Genomic DNA, 13,626 nt, shown 5'->3' on the forward strand with positions numbered 1-13,626 from the left:
TATACAACATGAAAAGCCAACGTAACTCTTTTCTTCTCCTGAATTATATCACTGAATTAAGATTTCCCGGGGAAATTACTAAACCCTTTGTAGGACATTTTTATGACCCTGGTTGCCTTCTAAAAGTATTAAAAAGTTACACTGCTATAAGCAACAAAAACTTGCTATATTAGACATTGCCATTTTTTATGCTTTTGATGTAATCAATGTTAAAAGATTTTATCTGAGTAATCTGAGATCGTCCTTTAGTCTTCAAACTCTAGTTCTTCAAAGGTTTCCAAAATCCATGAGCACTTGTTCTATTTCTTTTAAACTTTGTGGTTTTTTTCAGTCACTTACAGTTAAGAAGAACGAAGAATTTTTTTAAATTCAGCATTCTTACTCTAAGGAGGGTAGAACACGTAATCAATTGCCTTGTTTTCCTCAAAAATATATACACATGTGGCCATCTCATAAGTAACAGCAACCGCTAAAAAAAAGCCTAGAATTCAATCACAATAAAAAGAAAAACCTAACAATTAGCCACTTTCAAGATTTCAACATCCAGGGTAACTCCCTGGCGGTCCAGCGGTTAGGACTCGGCGCTTTCACTGCCGTGGCCCGTGTTCAATCCCTGGTTGGGGAACTAATATCCCGCCAACCGCAGCGGCCAAAAAAAAAAGATTTCAACATTCATAACAACTGTCAGCACACATGGCCCAAGGCGTCTCTCTTGATTTCCAATCTTTAGTCTAGAGAAAGACCAAGAACAACGTGGAAGAGTCTACAGAGCCATTACATAAAGATAACGGTGGACTGAGCACTAAGCGCCAAGTACTACTAGAAGCATTTTCATGTTCATTATCACATGAATCCTTACTAAGCACCTTATGAGTTACAAAATATCCCATTTTACTATGGAGAAAACTGAGGCTTAAAGAGGTTAAGTTACTTGTCCAAAGTAGATCCAGGAAGAGCACATTTTTCTTAACCTTTATGCTAGCAGGTGAATTTTAAAATTCACGGGATGTGAATTTAAAAAAAAAAAAAATCCCACCTAGGTCTGACAGCAAGGGGGGGTTACGTATGAAGAAATGAGGATCTCACCATCATTACAGCAGTATTTATGATCAACGGTTGCACAGATGTAAAAGTGGGGGAGGGTCAGCACCCCCATTATCTTCATCAAGCCCTAAGCAAGTCTAATAAACATCATCTACAGAAGACGCTTGTTCTTAGTCCCCTTTCTTCCCCTTCCACAGCCTGCCACCCCTAACATCTCTCTATGTAGACATTCTGGAGGTGCCAGTGATGTGATTTGAAAGAAAGAATGCTTCTTATTGTCTCTCCTTTGCAGTGTTGGTAGGATTTGGGGTTTCGCATTTGTGTTCTGAGAAAAAGACGATGAAAAGACAATACTAAAATTGTATTCAATCCCAGTCATCCATTTCCATGTATTTAGTTTAATAAATGTTCTTTATACGCCAAGCAAATCTTACTGGAATTGATGCTGACTACCAATTAAAATACATGCATTTAGAGAAAAGGGCCCTTTAGAAAGAAACATACTACTTTATATGTAACTAAAGTTTTGTAAACATCTAATTCGAGTCCAGAGGTTTGTTCTTAAAAGTTTAAGTAGTTCAAAAGCAAATAAAACCATAAAATATTATGTTGGCTCAGTCTATTTTGTGCATTTTCCTGATTAAAAATATTTTAAACTTGTTTAGGTTTGCTAATAATTAAAATTCACGGGTACGTTACAGTAGTTTGGAATGTTTCAGAATTTAAATAATTCTGAGGCCCTTTTGAGGGGAAGGGGCAGGCGCTACGTAATCCCCATAAAAACCAAGAGAAAAAGCAAAACAAGATCCTTTCCTGTTTTGTCCAGATCATACTAAGTCAGAGCTGATATTCAACTATGGTGTCTACTGACCTAAAAGGCTTCGGTGATTCTAACACAAATAACCCCCAAGTCAGACTGCATCATCTGAAAGAATTTAGCTCACATTATAAAAAACCTGAAAAAAGGGGCCCATAGATGTATGAATGGAACACATGCTTCAAATGCTTTGATGACTATTTCAATGGAAACTTCACAGATCTGTACCTTGAACAAAAATTAAAAGTGCCAAAGAAGTTTCACCCCATAGTCCCAAATCCAATCTTCATTACTCTCACAGAAGAAATAACAACAACAAAATCATTCGAGGACATCTAAAACAAGTTAACTGAAAATAAAAAGAAATAGCTTACACTGAACTACCTGAGGCTTCAATCTAGATATCAATACCCATTTCTTAAAACACACTCGTAGTCTAACCTTAGGAGAGTAAAAAAACTCAAAGTAAACTAAAATAAAATGAGGTCACACATTCAGACTTATTTTCCATGTAACAAAATGCCTGTCAAAGATGGTTTGAATGCTGGATATCAAAAATATTGACATCAAAATCACAAGGCAAATAAAACCAATGGCAAACCTATATATTTGCTTTTTCAGTGATGCGGCTGCCTTTAACAAGAGTTTAAAGGTACCTTGAACTTGGAACCAGAAGTCCTGCTTGTTGGAATGGAGAGAACTCCATGCTAGAACTCCATGCTAGAGTCAGGGACATAGGTTCTAGTCCTGTTGATGCTACTAGCTAGGTGGGTAGCCCTAAGCAAGTCACTTAGCTTTCTCTCCTCAGGGTTTACTTTCCTTAGTTAAGAGGTTGACTAGACCAATGTTTCCTAAACTCACCTAATCACAAGAATTACCTCAGGGTAACTGTTAACAGTATGGATTCCAAACCCCCTTCCCTAAGAGATTCTGGTTGAGGACGTCTCTGAGTGAGGCTTAGGAACTAGTTCTTAATAAGTGATCCAAGTAAGTTTTATCATCTGGTAACCTTCACAAATACTGGACTGGATGAGCCATGAGCTGCCTGCCTTCCAGCTCTGATTCTATACTATCTGGATGTTTCAAAAAGATGTCCTAAAAATATGCAAAATTATAACAGTATCACACGTGTTATTGCAAAAAGTTAATAAACATACAAGATCAAAGAAACAAATATATCCATCCCTTCACCATCAACGCCATTCATACTTTTAAACATCAATAAAGACATCCTCCTAGATTCTAGGCAAGTGGAACACTTTATTTGGTGAGGGAAAAAGTTTTAAATATTAAACTCTCAGCACATTAATATGGAAAGACTTGTGTTATAGGAAGAGAGAACTGTACCCCAAATGTTTTAAGTGAAAACTACACATTGCGTTCTTCCCTTAAAGAACATTATCTGATGAGCTTACCTGTTCCTAGTTTTAAAAAAGCTAAAAAACAACCTGTCTCTAGCAGCTATGAAACAGCGAGCTCTGCAATACTGGAATGCAACTGTTACAAAGCTAAAAGAAACAAAACAAAGCAAAACAAACAAACAACTGGGTGGCTCAGAGCCCACTACCTTTTGTTAGGAAGGTTTTGTCAGGTATAGGGAGAGCGTCCAGGGCGCTTTCTGCACACAAAGGTAGCAACCTTATTTAACTCTTCCTTCCTCTACACTACGTTGCTTTAGACAGTTTTTCCAAAATTCTCATAATCCACTAGTGGGATTTACTTTTACTCTCTGTTTTAGATTTATAAATAACTATAAAACTCACAAAAGAAAAAGACTGATGGTGCGGACCACAGCAGGGCAGGGCTGTACAGGATGCTCACTGGCAACCATTTGTCACATAAGTGGCTACAAAAGATGTAAATAAAATCAAGATTGAAACACAAAACTGTGTTTGGGTCAGCCTTGCAACACAAACAGATATGAGACTAAGAGTGAAACATGACTACATACTTTAGCTATTAGTCAAACACCACAGTGTTAGCATAAAACACTGTCAAGGTGAATCTTGATGCTTGACCTGCAAATAGTGGAAATGGAATTGTTTAGATTTAGGGTCATACAGGCCAAAAATTGATTTAACAGTGAAAGTGGGGACACCAACTGTTAGGTACAACATCACAGAAGCACTGGGTTTAAGGCCGTATATATGTCTAAATACATTTCTGTGTTTGTTGCTCTCAACAAGCCCTGAGCAATGCTTTGACCAAACCTCACATTCAATTAAAACAGAAATGTAAAATCAGGATCAAGGGGATCAGCATAATAGAATGGTTAAGAGGGCAGGTTTGGCTGTGACGCAGACCAAGTTAAAACCCCAAATCAACAAACTACTGAATGACCTTGAACACATCATTTCACCTATGCCTCAATTTCCTCATTTGTAAGATGGAGATGATGCTTTGCTCAGCTATCAGATTTAAACAAGGTGATTCATGTAAAGCACTAAGACCTGTACCTGGTAGAGAGTAAATAAACAGGCAATAATAATAGTAAGCTAACTGTAAAAATTAGCATAATTACTGTCTTCCAACCTCAAGTAAAGCTATAAGTTTCCTGGCAGCCAGGCAAAAACTTCTAATCATTAGAAAGAAGACATTTACATACACTACATAAAGGTAGCTTTTCATTTCTTTCCACACTACAGAAAATTTCCCCCTCCTTAGTAAAGAATAATTCAGACTAATGATGTAGAGCTCTATCCAGGAAAGGCTTCAGTGCAGACATGTTTAATTAGAAAGGATAATTTTCAATGAGATCTGGATTAAGGATCTAACCAGTTTGGTAGAGTTACAGTTGGTGTTGTTAGAAGAAAGAGGAAAAAGAAGAAAAAGCCTTCAAACCATCCCACACACCATTACTCAACAGAGAAAAACAATAGCAGGTTGACTGTTCACATAACTTCATAATTGAATTAGAAAATGAAAAAGAAAAAATAATCAGGCGAAATATTTTAACTAACACAAAAGAAAGAAATAACACAGTTATTAGTAAGGTGAAAGTGACCAAACTCATCAAAAAAAGATCAATGAAGGGAAGGTGAAAAATTAGTTATTCCTACAGTTTCAGTAACAAGCACCCACTCTATCCTTTTAAGATCATGGCTTAAATTTCCCATTTGCAACCAACTTTCTTTGCCCACTCTCCCTAATATGCTACTAGCTTGAATGTACCTTTAATCTGTACTGTCTTCTTAACTGAATACATCATTCTGGTTACAGACAAAAATAACATCTTGTGCATTTTTTTTTTATATAATTCAGGGGAGGGCTTCCCTGGTGGTGCAGTGGTTAAGAATCCACCTCCCAATGCAGGGGACACAGGTTTGAGCCCTGGTCTGGGGAGATCCCACATGTCACGGAGCAACTGAGCCCGTGTGCCTCAACTACTGAGCCTGTGCTCTAGAGCCCGCGAGCCACAACTACTGAGCCCGTGCGCCACAACTACTGAAGCCTGTGCACCTAGAGCCCATGCTCCACAACAGAGAGAAGCCACTGCAATGAGAAGCCTTGCGCACCACAATGAAGAGTAGCCCCCACTCGCTGCGACTAGAGAAAGCCCGCGTGCAGCAACGAAGATGCAACGCAGCCAAAAATAAAATAATTTTTTTTAATTCATGGGAAAATATTAGCAATTCAATCTTTAAAGGATCCATTTCAAAGAAAATACTGTGAGAAGTAATTTGGGGAGAGGAAAAAGTTCCTAGTAAAAATAAATCAGTCATAGGAAAACTGTTCAAGGACAATCAAAAACAAATTTCAAAATAATGCAAATTTTGAAATTTTGAGTTAGGGGAAGGATTAATGAGTTGCAAGGTGCAGAACTAAATTCTCAAAGTGAAAAAAGATACAGAAGTGAAGAAAAGACTTCAGCAGGGAGTACACACCAGTGCTACCAATCCATCAGTAGATATGCAAAAATTCTGAATAATAATAAAAAAACATAGACTATATTATCTGTATCAATATTGGGAAATTTAGCAACAGAAAGAAAATAAAGTATTTCAAAGCCATTTTCAAGCATTTCAAGATATTTTTCTATATTACAGATACTGCAGCAAAATGAAAGAAGAGACTGGTTAGATGCTCTAATTAATTTAGTAGTGAAAGAATAATGACGTCCCAAAAGAAGCTTTGTCACCTAGAGATAATGGACATTTTCTTTTTACTGTTTAAGAATCCAGAAGAATCTCCTTCTGCTTTTAAATGCAAATTACCAATCTCTGAAGCACATTCTGCTCTATTCCTTTATCTGAAAATTACCGCAATGTGATTCTGTTCCAGAGAGGACACCATTCAGGCAAGAAAATGGAATTAGGACAACTACACACTCTATGTTCAAATCATCACATCCAGTGAGCTGTCACCACTTACACATGACCTTTTTCAGTGGAGAGACCACTATCAGTGATCAAAATCCTATTTGAAGAAGGAAGAGTTAGCTTTGAGGACTATCAGTTCATTAAAGGTCACACACACATTCTAACATAATATATGAACATGCACCAGCATCATAACAATTTAAAAACTCATTATCCCTTGGCTTTCAAATAACAAAACTAGCTATTTACTGGAAACGTTTTTAAAGCTAGAATTTCAGTGATAATAGTATGAGTTGCTATTTACCTGTTCATTACATGGTAAAACAAACCAAAAATACCACGATGCAAGAAAGGTGAGCACACCACACTCTGCACTTCTCTTCCCTGGCAAAACTCCCTGGAACAGTGAACAGTGACTTGGAGACATGCTTCAATTTAATGTACCAGGTGATCAAGGTTAAAAAGAACACTTTTAAACCAGAAAGTCTCAAGAAATAAATAAACCATAATAGAGGAATTCATCCCATTGTTAAAGGTCCAAGCTTTCTGCCAAAACCACACTTGGTTTGGGAAATTTTATTTGTTGTCAGATAAACATAAACAAATAGTGAAGAAAGCTAGGTAAGATAGAGCCTCATAAAAGGTTAACTTACCTCTAGTCTTTCCAAGTTATATATTAACGAATAGCTTTAGTTTTTTAAAAACCCTCTTTTCTAGCTAAGGCAAGTCATCCAAATGAGTGAATTTTTTTGGTGATACCTGGCTTATCCCATACCATATTCTCCAAAGCGGACCCTAATCTCTTCCACAGGTCACCAGACAACCAGGAACAGAAACTACTGAAAATGCACTTCCAATCTCTGAAACGTCAGTGATTGTATAGGGTTTAGAAAAGCTGTTTAAACGTTTTCCAAATGCCTGCAATTAGTACAGGTCGACCAAATGGCATAGCACGACATGAGCGGGTCCCTACTTTCATCTACCCACTCAGAATCCGGGCAATGAATGCAGCAGATCTCTCAAGACCAGACTGCAGGGGGGAAGAGTACCATGCACAGAAAATAGGAACCCTGCTTTTTGATATGGGAAAAAGCAAGTGATGGCAGTCTTGTGCTTTTAAAGAACCTAGAAGCGCTTACTAGTTCAATCCATCCCCAAATCCATGCCATCCTTTCAACTTTGCAATTAAAAGAGAAGAGAAATTCCGATCAATTCGCCTTGGGGGGTTGTTCTGAGGGTAGAGGACTCAAGTAGGGAGGAGGATGGAGAGAGAAAGAGCAAGCCAATGAAAGACAGCAAAATTTCCCACCTTTCTTAAATTCTTCCAGCATAGCGTCCAACTTGGTGTCATTGAAAACAAAGTGCAAGGGGTGGTTATAAAATTTAGTGATGGTTTTCAGGGGAGTACAGTCATCTGGATCCACGAAGGCCAAGTCTTTGACAAAGAGGAGGTCCACGATGTTGGAGCGCTCCCCCTCAAATACTGGAATCCGAGTGTAGCCGCTCTCCATGATCTCCGACATGGTGTTGAAGTCCAGAATGGCTTCGCCGGTGATCATGAAACAGTCCCGGAGGGGAGTCATCACGTCCTCCACGGTCTTCGTGCGGAGCTCCAGCGCCCCTTGGATGATGTTCAACTCCTCCTTTACGAGGTCGTTGTAGGGGTCTGTGACCCGGAGCATCTCCAGCAGTTTTTCCCGGTTATAGACGGTGCCTATCTCCTGGCCCAGGACGCAGTCCAGCAGCTTGCTTACGGGGTAAGAGGCGGGGAAGGTCATCATCATGAAAAACTTGGTGAGGAAGATGGTGTTGGCCCCCACAGCCAGGCCGTGCCGGGAGCAGATGGCCTGGGGCACGATCTCCCCGAAGATGACGATGCCGATGGTGGAGACCACCACCGCCACGAGGCCTGAGCCAGCTATGTCGTCGAGCAGGATGGTGAGCGTGGTGTTGACCAGCACGTTGCCCAGCAGCAGCGAGCACAGCAGGTAGTTGCCCTGCCTGCGCACGGGCTCGATGCGCTTGGCGTAATTCTTCTCCTTCTCCGTGCCGCAGTTCTGCACGATGCGCAGCTCCATCGGGTCCAGGGCCATGAGTCCCAGGTTGAGGCCGCTGAACATGCCCGATAGGCACAGAAGCAGCGAAATGAAGATCACCTGCAGCCAGAAAGGCAGCAGGAACTTCTTCTCCTCCCCCACGATCATCTTGGTGTCCTCGCCGTCGTGATAAATCCAGGTGGTCTCGGCCCACGGGGGCGGCGGGAGCCCGGCCACCCCGGAGCCGCCCTTGCCCCCGACGGCGCCACCCGCAGACCCCGGGCCGCCGGCGCCCAGGGCTGGCGTGGAGAGCGACGTGCACAGGTAATAGGACTTGCTCTTCTCCATCTTGCGCAGCGGTTTGATCTCGATCTCAATGATGCCTGATGTACGGCGATTGAGAATGATATGGGGCAAGATGATGATATCTGATGTGCGGATGCCGCAGCGCTGGGGGCCGCTGTCCGGCTCCGGCGGCGCAGGGCCCCCCAGCCCGCGCTCACCCGGACTGTGGCGCCGCCGCTCATGCTCTGTGAAAGCAATGCGGGACCATGTCTCGTTGTTGATGTTCTGCCCGTACACCCGCAGCTTGACCCGGGTCCGCTCGCTCACCCGCAGCGCCCCCCCTTCCATGAACGACACGTCGTTCGTGTCCTCCAGCCGCAACCCGATGATCACAGTTTCCTCGTTCTCGCCCGCCGCTGCGCAGCCGCCCGCGCCGCAGCAGCAGCTCAGCAGAAGCAGCGGCAACAGCCGTCCAGCCGCCGCCTGCAGGACCCCCCGGCCGCGAGAGCTGAGGCTGCGGCGCGCCGCCATCTTCCAAGTGGGCAGTGCGGCGGCTGCCTGCCCGCCCGCCATCTTTACTTCGGGTTCACAAGTGCCCCAGCCAATCATAGGGTGGCTGCTCCAGCTGCGGCTTCATCCTTCCCACCCGGCGGCGCGAGCGCAGGCACCGGCCCCTGGGCGAGACTGCAACGCAGTGTTCGCACCCACTGCTCAGCAGTCCGCCTCCCTGACTGACACTGACTCGGCCTGGGCCAGCTCAGGAACCTCGAGGCTGGCGGGAGGGGGGAGGGGGGGAGAAGTGCCAGCCGCTCCTGCGAGAGGCAGGCAGACCAGCTAGCTAATCACGAGCGGGCGTCCGCCCTCCCAGCCAGGGGGCTGGAATGGGGGCGTGGCCGTGAGCGGCACCGCGAACCAATGGCAAGATAAATGGGTGGGGAGACGAGGGACAGCGTCCTCCTCAGCACGCCAAGTTTCCAGCTGAAAGGCGCGTGACTCTTGTGTATGTGCGAGGGGAGGAGGTGTGGCCAGCCGGTGCCCGAGAGCCAGTCACAGATGAGAGCTGTACGAAAGGGGGCGGGGCCATACCTCCGGCTGCCAATGAAAAGGGGCCATTCGCGAGTCCGACAGCCCGGAGGGACCTCGGTAGTACATCCCGGCCCTTGGGTTGCCCCGCTGGACTAATGTCCCGAGGCGGCCCGAGGCGGCCGGTTCTCGCTGCGCCACGCTGCCGGCTTCCGCGTGCTCAATGCCCGTGCAGAGAGGCTGCGCCTTCCTGCCCCAGGAGCCCGAGAAGCCGACTAGGGAGGCTTAAGATGCACAGTAGCCTAAAATGAAGCCGAGCCACAGGCCGCGCTCCCCTTATTTATTCGTGCGCGCCTCTCCTCTCGGGATAAGCGGTGGCCGGTGGGCCCCAGCACCGCACAGACCCGGTCTGCTGGAGCCTCTCTCCTATCCCTAAGAGACAAGCGCCCTCTGCAGCTCACGGTCAGGTGGCGCCACCTGCCGGTGTCACGGGCGCCCTGCAACGCTTTCCAGGTCCGTCGCAAACCCCACACGGTGAGCGGGAGGTGCGGAAATTAAAGTAGTTCCCCATCTTCCAAGTCCTAAGAATCCCTTCATTTTCTTACTGAAAGTCCCTGGCCCCATTCCATATTTACTGAATGGGTAGGACCCAGGAATCTGTATTTCTAACTGGGACTCGGGCGAATTTGGGAAATGGGAAGGGGCAGACATACTAAGCAGATCCATAAAGGCTCATTCTTAAACACACTGACCAAACCCAGCTAGGTTCATCGGTCACTCAGGAGAAAAACACCCTGAAGACCTAGGACTCCCAAGCCCATTCTGTATCTGGAGGAGATGCAGTAGCAAAGTTGTTGCCAAAGTGGGTTTTTTTTCTTGCAACTTAAACATCTGAAAAAGAATTGTTTCCTTTTTTTTTTTTTTTGTATTCTGCAAGCACATTTTCTTCCCTTTATGTAAACCAATCAAACATTTTTATTAATTTCTAGTAGAGATGATTGCAGTGGCCTCCTCACTGGTCTCTGCTCTTCTACACCTGCCCCCTTCCCTTCTCAACCCAGCAGCCAGAGTGGTCTTGTTAAATAAGACGCTGTCCCTTCCTTGTTTGAAACCCTACTCTGGCTTCCCAACTCATCACAGTAAAAGCCACTGGTAGCTACAATATCTGACAAGGCTCTAAAAGAGCTGCTGCCCACCCACTTTCTTCTATAACCTCATCACCTGCTGCTCCAGCCAGATTTCTTCTGGCTGTTGTTCCTTCTCTCCAGGGATGCTCCTTCAGGGAGCCTGTGCACTTGCAGCTGTTTCCTGTGCCTGTGACTCTCTTCCCCCAGATGTCAGCATAGAACGTTAGTCCACCTCCTTCAAGATTGTTCAAAGGCCACCTTTAATATTTATCTATTTATTCATTCATTTACCTATTTATTTTGGCTGTGCTGGGTCTTAGTTGCAGCATGCAGGATCTTCATTGCGGCATGTTTAGTTGCGGCATGTGGACTCTTATTTGTGGCATGCAGACTCTTAGTTGTAGCACGCAGACTTCTTAGTTGCAGCATTCATGTGGGACCTAGCTTCCCTACCAGGGATCGAACCTGGGCCCCCTGCATTGGGAGCACAGAGTCTTACCCACAGGACCACCAGGGAAGTCCCAAAGGCCACCTTTATAAACTTGTGAACAAGCACTCCCTATACTCCATCTCTACTGTATTTTCCTTAATTTAGTTTACATCTGTCTCCTTCTACTAGAACTTAAGCTTCCTGAGGGCAAGGATTTTGTTCACTGCTGTATCATCAGGGCCTAGAACAATGGTAGATGCTCGAAACAGTACTTGTAGAATGTTAAAGAAGTGAAAGAATTTTTATTCTGATTATTTCAAATAATGCCCCCAATCTAGTTCCCAGCCCTTCAGCTTCTCATGCTGCTTCTCCCACCCACAATTCTCATACTGCTATATCTGAGAAACAAGTTTATATTTTAAAAACCCTGATTCACACACTCGGCATGCATTTATAAAAATAACATTATCAAAGTTTGGAAGAAAAGTTGAGCTTTTTAGGGGTATGTGACAAAGGATAGATACAGTCCTTTTCTAAGTCAACTGATTGAAAATAAAACTGTTTTAACTTCATAAAAAGTGTGAGTACAAGTGTGTGTAAGGGAGCTAAGAGGGAAGATGATTAAAGGCTCTTAAATGCTGAATGTACACTTTCGGAATAAGAGTGTGGAGATGGGGGTGGGGAGAAGCTTGCCAAACCTACAGACATTTCCTGTGCATTTCAGAAAAAGCTAGAACAGTCAGGAAAGTGTGGCATTCAGCAATTTAGAAGCAAGTTAGAAGTTCCTAGCAAAATGTCAGAAAGCACCCATCAAGACAATTTACAATATAAAACCAGCCAAGTTCACATTCACACACAAGCTCAGCAGTCCCCTGTGTGAATTTGACGTTCATCCTGAGTGGCAGTGGTGGTAGGAAGGGGGGCATCATAGTCTCCATGTAGGGAATTTCCTGGGCGTCCAGTGATTAGGAGGTTTCACCTCCAGAAAGGGCTACAAAAACCTCAAGACTGCTAACTGGTTGCTGTGGATGTCTAATCCTAGGTAGGTTCTGACTTTGACCTTCAGCACATCATTTAGGTAAAGCAGAACCTCCTAGCAAATACCTTCCCTAACCAACCCTCTCTTGTTAGAATCCTTTATTGGATCCTCAAGGGGAAGAGTACCTGTTCAGTTTTCTCATCTGCATGGAATATGCTCCCATGTCTGCAGGTTCAGAGATTTGGGAAGGCGCTGCATCCAGACCTAAAAGACTTTTAGAGTTTGACTTTAAAGATAGCAAGTAACAACCAGTGGCTCTCTACGCATCTGGTTTCTCAACATAAAGCTCTAATTTTATACAGAAAGCTTTTCCCCCCGGAAAAAAAATGCCTAGTTGTAGAAAAATATTCAAAGTTATTGCTTCAACAGTGACATTTTAATCTCACCAAAGCACCGGATCTTTTGAGGAAAAACAGGAACTGGGTGATGCTCCAGTTGCCCAAACTTTCCCTCCAACCAAACCTGCTCCCCCTGAAACAACACTGTCCACTTGTTTAAAGACATAGAACTCTTTTAGCTCAAATGAGAACTTTTCACAACAGAGGGCAAACAAAACAAAATAAAGTCAGCAATGCAGTTTGCCTTCTCTTTTTCAGGCTTTTTGTTTTGGGTTTTCCTATTTCCCTCCTTTGCTAGATATTTTCTGGACATGGTCACTGTGGAGAAAGAGAAGGGAAAACATGGCTTTTTTACAGAGTTGTGACAAAAGCTTCCTCCTTTGAGAAGGGTGCAAGCTCCTTGACAGCGAATCTCTGCCGATGGTGGGTGGCCCCCTGCCACTTCCCATTCTGCCAGCTCTTCCCTCCCTCTCCACCCTCCATCCTGGTCCCTCCCCCCTCCCTTCATGGTGCACTGGACAGCACCCCACACCCACTATCCTTCTCCCAGGGAGCCGGCCCCTCCTAAACCTCTATGGGGCAGCCCCAAGAAGTATCCTTCTGCTGCTCCAAGTCCACTGTTTGCCCTGCTCCAGGCCCCCTATCCTCCTGACTGCCAGGCCCTGCGACTGCGGGACTTTCTAGGATCTTTTAGGGTGTTCTTTCTGACTGCTGTGCCACCCCAGTTGCAGTCTCCAGCTCAGTCTTGGACAAAGAAATGTTCTGAGCTCCATTATCCTTATCATTGCGACTAAAACACTCAACCCAGGTTGTGATTTTAGGTTTTAAAATGTTGATCCATGTGAATATTGCCCATCCAACAATCTAAATTTAAAAACTACATTTGGGGAGTGAGGAAGAGGTGGGAGATAAGGCAGACTCTGACAGGAGGATGGTAACTAGGGATGATACTGCAGGGAAAAGAACAGATCCTAAATGTCCAATTCTGAGCCCTGGGTCTGATACCAGAGCTCTACTTTGTGATTATGGCTCTAGTCATAAAATGCCAGTTTTCCCATATCAGCTGAATTCATTCCTATGGTCTTTTTTCCAAATTGTTTGGAGCTGGAGCAAAAATTCTACTATAATAATTAGTCAGATGTCCATGTATAGACAAATAACATGCCAG

The 13,626-nt window shown here is 44.2% G+C and overlaps 1 protein-coding gene across 2 annotated transcripts in view; it reads right to left on the reverse strand.

Moving 5' to 3' along the window:
• Positions 1-9,133, reverse strand: part of CNNM2 (cyclin and CBS domain divalent metal cation transport mediator 2) — a 137,889-nt gene extending 128,756 nt beyond the window's left edge. For both annotated transcript variants that reach the window (XM_082854454.1, XM_082854453.1), the window contains exon 1: positions 7,490-9,133. In XM_082854454.1, the coding sequence (XP_082710580.1) occupies positions 7,490-9,110 (1,621 nt within the window). In that variant the 5' untranslated portion in view covers positions 9,111-9,133. The remainder of the gene's footprint in view (positions 1-7,489) is intronic.
• Positions 9,134-13,626: the final 4,493 nt, after the last annotated feature.

This window comes from Leucopleurus acutus, assembly GCF_964270905.1.
Source record: "Leucopleurus acutus genome assembly, chromosome: 14".
Taxonomy (NCBI): domain Eukaryota; kingdom Metazoa; phylum Chordata; class Mammalia; order Artiodactyla; family Delphinidae; genus Leucopleurus; species Leucopleurus acutus.